The sequence below is a fragment of the Ursus maritimus genome, unplaced genomic scaffold (assembly GCF_017311325.1).
Source record: "Ursus maritimus isolate PB19 unplaced genomic scaffold, ASM1731132v1 scaffold_30, whole genome shotgun sequence".
NCBI classification, from domain to species: Eukaryota; Metazoa; Chordata; class Mammalia; order Carnivora; family Ursidae; genus Ursus; species Ursus maritimus.
Genome location: NW_024425564.1, coordinates 17384939 through 17391510, shown reverse-complemented (window position 1 = coordinate 17391510; position 6572 = coordinate 17384939). Strand labels below are relative to the sequence as shown.

Sequence of the window (6572 nt, the reverse complement as noted above, 5' to 3'; positions counted from 1 at the left end):
AAGCAGATTCAAACAATCTTCTGGTGTCCGGAGTTTCTGATGTCCCTTTGCGTGGCTTCACTCATTAGAAGGGTGGAAGAGCCTGCCAGGCAAGAAATCACGCCTGGTGTTTACACTTTAATGGAACCCAGGGACCAATTAACCACACTGAGCGCCAACGGGCAAAGGGTTTCTTAAAGGAAGAGGAGGGAACTCTTACATTATTGCTTCTTTTTCCCCCGTTTCCCCAAATAAAAGACAAATGCTATGTCAACAGTTTCTCAAGAGCGATCCTTTATTTTCTGAAAGTCCTAACTCTGACCCATTTATCAAAACATGACAGATGCCCCGGTCCACAAACAATATCCTTTTCTCTCTCGCAAATCGTGGAGCCCCAAGAGGCTGCGGCCTGGTTCCGGCAGCGGCATCAAAACCTGCCCTCGACGCCCAGCAGCTGCACGGCGGCCTCCTGCATGGCCTGGTGCACGTGCCTGACCTCTTTCTGGGACAGGGTCCGCTCCATGTGGCGGTAGGTGATGCGGTAGCAGTGGCTGGTCTTGTGCGTCCTGGAGAACGGAAGAGAAAGGCAGGTGAGTGAGGGACAAGCGTGTCCACCACCTGCAGGAGCCGTGCTGGCGGCCCTTGACCAGATCAACCCCCGTGGGGAGCTGAGGACGGGATCCACGTGGTGCAGAGATATCACTCTCACTAACGGCCTGCACCTCTTACGGGCTTCTTGGGAAGTGTTAGGGGAACACTGACTTGAATAATCAAGACTGCTGCTTCCCATCGGCCCAGATGCATTCAAATCCCCTGGGAAGGGCGTTTCTTATGAGTTTTTGTCAGCTCCCCAGGAGACTCTGATAAGCAGAGAGGGTTAGGAATCAAGGCCAGTATGCCTCCACCTTTCTCATGGCACAGAAAACAATCACGTGTAGAAGGCACACTGGGGTCACAAGGCCGGGACTGGCCCCGGGGGCTACAGCCGTCTAGAAGGTTGAGAGGTATCACTCTCTTCACACCCCTGCAGGCCGTGGAAAGCAGACAGACAATTGTGCCATATGGACATGCTTCCAAGTTCCAGGTAGAGGGGACTTTGCAGAACTCAGTCTTCACAGAGACATGTGAAAAGCCACAGCGCCTGGTACAGATGCTCTGTGCATGTGCTCCGAGAGGCTTTCTCCACAGGTGAGCCTGTGTGCACCAGGTACACTGGGCATGCCTCACGGTGCTGCTGGGAGGGCAAGGCCTGCCCTGCTGGGGTCCTTGAGAAACTGTCCAAGCAGAGATACGCCCGACTGTGCCCAGCTGCACTGGGCCTTCTGTGGCTGCTGAAGCCCCCAGCTGGCCTCCCCTGGGTACGGAAGACAGGCTTTTCTTTCAACCTGACGTCATCAAGAAAGGATGCTGCAACACCCTGAGTTTCTGAGAGCTGGAAGGTTCTGGAGGAGGAGCAATGAATTAAGGAGGGAGAAAGAGGGCGGAGGAATTGTAGATGCCTGAAGATGAGGCAAACATTTACGAGAACAAGTGCGGCCTCATGATCTGGGGGCCCAGGCTGTCCGTGACTTGGTGACCATGCAAGGGTGTGATGGTTTCCTGTGTGTGTGTGTGGGGGGTGAGCACTGGCAGGCCAAGCTGCGCGCACTGCAGGGGACCGCCTGGGCCAGCCCTCCTAATGCCTTATCTGAGCAAGGGACACAGGCCCCTTACAAGGCGGCGGCAGCCCAGGGTCCTAGCACGGGTTCCTGTGCCTCCGGGCCACGACACGCCCTTCCCGCCCTCTGTTCCTTCTCTGTTGAAAGAGGCAAGAGCACACCGTTAACTCCGCCAATCTGCCCAAACTGTTGCAGAGTCTGATTCAGAAAGTGACAGGGCTCTGCAAGTGATGAAATGCTACAGGAGTGTGAGGCCAGAGTATCCTTGTGGCAACTGTTAGTCCATCTTCTCGTTGGTTCCCTCTGGCATCTCTTACTTAGCTGAAGAGTTGGTAATATGGCCACTCGACAAGTTGAGATTTCCAACCCAAGATGAATGGGAAAAATTTATCATCTTGTTTCTATGTGCTTCAGAGAAGGCCCCTATCAGGATTCCTGGGATTCAAACAGCTTTTATAAAACATTTCGATGAGTGGGGTGTAAATGAATCATAAACATATGGATTAATTTTATAAATTGAGAGAAATAAAATTGGCAGAATATTTGGTGATAATTCAGTAGATTCAACTGAAAATCAACCAGCTTTGCCTTTTCCTAACATCACTGGTGAGAGAGAGGACTGACTTTTATTTGTTTTCTAGGAACTCCTCTCTCTCTTTTTTTTTTTTTTTTAAGATTTATTTATTTGAGAGGGAGAGCACGCACATGGGAGCCGGGGGAGGAGCAGAGGGAGAGGGAGAAGTGGCCTCTGTGCTGAGCATGGAGCCTGATGTGGGGCTCAATGCCACGACCTTGAGATCATGACCTGAGCCAAAATCAAGAGTTAGATGTTTAACTGACTGAGCCACCCAGGCAGCCTGTTGTTTTCTAGGGACTTCTTTTTGGAGCTTTTGGTTGTTAGGTCACACTCCTGTCCTCCTTTCGCTTCCTGGAGACCTGGAAGAAGTGGAGCTGGAAGTTGGTCATGAGTCTCCTCATCCTTGAGGAGAAGGCTCTCCTCAAGCGTCCCGGAGCTGAGGGAACTTATGGTTTATCACTGAGTAGGTGTGAAGATGGATTCCCTCAAAGGAGGGATGCCCTCCGTGCCCAACTCCAAGTATGTAGATTAGAGCTCTTGTGATTCTTTCACATCACCCAATGTGGACCTTTTTGATCAAAAAGCTTCTCAATCTTGTATCTGCCACAACCCTCACTGTTGCTCGGCAGCAGCAGCAGCAAACATTTCTGTAGTGCTTCCGGCATACCGGGCGCCATTCTAAGCCCTTTGCTGGTGTTCACTCCTGTAATCATCAAAACCCCACGGAGTACGTAGCATTACTGTCCTGGTTATACAAATGAAGAAACTGAGGCACAGAGAGCAAAGTTACTCGCCCAAGTGGAAACAGCTACTAAGTGGCAGGCTGGATTTGAAACCAGGCCATCTGATGGGCATGGAGATGGTGCAGCCACTGTGGGGAACAGTTTGGTGGTTCCTCAAAGAGTTAAACAGAGACTTACCCTATGACCCAGCCATTCCACTGCTTGGCATATGCCCCAAAGAACTGAAAGCAGGTGTTCAAACAAACACTCGTCGGAAAATTTTCACAGCAGCTCCATTTATAACAGCCGAACAGGGGATATGGCCATCAGTGGATGAATGGATAAACAAAATATGGTATATCCACACCACGGAGTATTATTCAGTCAATAAAAGAATGAAGTGCTGACACACGCTACAGTGCGGATGAACCCCAAAAGCAGGCTAAGTGAAAGAAGTCCGACACAACAGAACACATACTGCATTTCATCCACATGAAACATCCAGAAGAGGGAAATTCATACAGACAGAAAGCAGACTGGTGGTTTCCAGAGGGTGGGGGTAGGGAGTATGCTTAATAAATTAATTAGTATTATTAATAAATTAATAAATAAATTAATAAAGGGGCCTGGGAGGCTAGAAGGGAGAGCCCTTCCGCTGAATGTCAATTACAGGAAGAATTGTCAACCACAGACTCCAACAGAAGTGTCTCAACAGGAAACAGTCATCAGTTACAGGCCCCCATGGGGAAAGATTCACATCAAATCTCCTTCAAGAGATCCACCACCCGTGCAACTCAGCCAATGAGTTATCACCCTGAACTCTTGCTTCTCTCCAAAGGACTTCTGTCCAAAACGAGCCCTCTCAACCTCCTCCTTCTTCTCCATTAAAAATATTCTTGTTTGTGGGACTTGCCTATGGTTGTGCCACAGCTGGCTTATTCCAGACTGTTATTCTCTGCTATTCCCAAATAAATACATTGTTTGCTGGGAAGATAACGGGCCATTTTAAGGTGAACAGTGGGTACAAGGTTTTCTTCTGGGGTGAAGGAAAAGCTTCGGAACTAGGTAGGTGGTGTGGTTGCCCAGCCCTGAGAAAGTACTCAATGCCACTGAGCCACCCATTTTAAAAATGGTTAATTTTTACCTTGTTACAAACACACACAACCTGGGCAGTTTGGTTTCAGAGCCCAAGTATCAAGTACCACGCTTCAGCTCTCCAGCACACACCTCCTCTCTTCCGGTCCCACCTCTAGCCTCTTCCTTCTACCCCAACTCCCCCTAAGAAGTGATAGTGCTTGTGAGCTATTGAGAAGGGTAATGTCTTTAATCCTCCTGCTCAAGGAAGACACAGAATAAGCCCGTGTTCTTTTCTAGCTCTGCCCTGTGACTAACAGAGCGCACAAGCCCACGTGAGGAATAACTGGGACACGGAGTGCGAAGCCCTGGGACAGGGAGGCTTTTTAATAAAGGTCTTTCCTGCTTAAGGGGCCATTAAAAAGGCAGACTGCAAAGCCAAGCAGCTGTGGGGAATCAGGAGAGCTGCGGGGAGAGCATGGGATGGGGGTGCGTGTGCGGCTGCCGCTCCTGTGCCCCCACAGCGGGCTGGGCAGTGGGAAGCTGCCAGAGCCTGCCCCCAGACTCACGCGGGCACAGCCTTCAGGGCGAGAAAACTTCCCTGAAAGAGAGAAGAGATGACATCAACAATTGTGGTTTTTAAGGTGAACAAAAGTTCTCTCTTACGTACTGGATGGCTTCTACTCATCAGCAAAATAAATGAGAAGACCCATTACTGAGTTTGAGAGGGCAAATCTCATTATCGTGAGTTTGAAGAAAGAGTCTAAACATTCCTTTTGGTGTTGGAATTTCATTGCATTGGGGTATTGGCTAAAATGAGTAGGTCACTGGATGGAGCTTGAATTTTTAAGAGAGACTTAGAACATTTCAGCTTCAAGGGCTTATCACTGGTCTACTCATAGATTCCTTTACTCCTTCCACAAACAGCATGTTCCAGGCACTGAGCTGGACAGAGATAAGCAAGTGAGCAGAACCCCGACCCAACCAGCTCACATCTGGGGACCAGTGGTCCGCCAAGGTCCTGCAGCCGCCAGGAAGGAGCCCAAGTGGAGGACCATTCCCCTCATGGCTATCATGGGGCTGGTGCTTGCCATGACGTCAGCCACGCCACACTCCCACCTCACATCCTCCTTCAGCAAACAATTCTTCCCTCTGGTGCTTCCCTGTGAGCATTTCTGTGGAGAACACACAAGGTATGGGAGGCAGGAGACCCAGGTCCCAGTCCAAGCCCCAGAAATGTCTGTGTGGCCTCCCCAGTGAGAGGGCCAGACTGAATGGGCCTGAGGCTCCTTCAGGCTCTAACATTCCAAGAGTTAGTGCAGAGGACAGATGAGTTTCTAGAGTAAATGCACACATGGAGGAAATGAGGCAGCCAGCCAGCAGCATTTGTGAGCCTGAATGGAATGAAAGAGCAGGGGGCCCTGACCTGGGGCAATTTCCAGATAGGCTGACGCATGGACACAAGATGAATTAATGATATTAGTGATCAAAGCAAGAGAGAAGGGAGTTGGCTTAATGTGGTTGGATTACAGCTTGACAGAGCCCACTGAGAAAGTCTTCCCGTAGAAGGTAGACCTCCAGTTCTAACAGACACTCTGGACACCTTTTAGCCTCTCTCCACAAACTACCCTTTTCCCTTCTCCCCCCACCCCATATTCTCCAGAACTAGGAGGCTTGCCTTTCTCATTCTCAGAATGGTAGGTCTCAGGCCCAATGCTCCCTGATGGGCCATTTGGAGCGGGGCCCTCCCCCCAGTTCCTAGCTAGCCAGCATCAGAGTTGCCTCTCACTGCTGCTGCTGCTGTGTTATGATTTCTTCCCAGAGGGATTTCTGTCCCTGGGAGTCAGTCACAAGAAACCAAACCAGATGGTTCCTCTGACAGTTACTGCCTTGGGAAAGACAACTCCAATCCAGGCCTTGATGGAGAGAGAGTCAGAGCCAGGGAAAAGGGAACTTGCTGGGTGCGGCTTGAGTAGAGTTGCTTTCAAACCTGCCTCCCTCACCCCCCGCTCAGCTCCCAGTAAGCTCGCGTGTTGGCAACTTAAGAGCTCCTCAGAGACACACATTTTGCAGGCAAGAAATGCTTTTTCACATCAAACGCTTGTCAAGTCCTCAGGGAAGTTTCAAAGCACCCCCAGGGTTTTATTCCCATCAATCCCGGTAACTTCTCCTGGTACCTCCCAATGAGTGTCTCATGCCAAGCTCCTCAGGAGGAAGGAGTTCATGCTCGTGCCTCCTGGGGGACTGGGGCCGATGTTCTTGGTTTCTACATGCATGCATATATGGAAATAATTGCTTTGGGGAACATCACCTAATAGAATCTCTTATGGAGAGGCAGAAGATAGAGACTAACCAGTGCCACGACTTCCCAGCTAGAGGATCTTGGGCAAGTTCTTAATCTCTGATCTGGGTTCTCATTCCAAGATACAAATAATGAACTCATAGGGTTTTTTTTTTGAAGAAACTGCATGAAAATAATACATGTTAAGTTTTTAAGCATATTTTAGGCTTATAGTTACCAATTAGTATTATTATTTACGTACCCGAAGATTATGGAGCCTC

At 49.6% G+C, this 6572-nt stretch overlaps 1 protein-coding gene across 1 annotated transcript in view; it reads right to left on the bottom strand.

Annotated features, from left to right (window-relative positions):
* Positions 1-253: 253 nt before the first annotated feature.
* The window catches only part of FARS2 (phenylalanyl-tRNA synthetase 2, mitochondrial), a 524673-nt gene continuing 518354 nt past the window's right edge, over positions 254-6572 (bottom strand). Inside the window, exon 7 of the mRNA XM_008692843.2 lies at positions 254-545. Coding sequence (XP_008691065.1) covers positions 407-545 — 139 coding nt within the window. The 3' untranslated portion in view covers positions 254-406. The remainder of the gene's footprint in view (positions 546-6572) is intronic.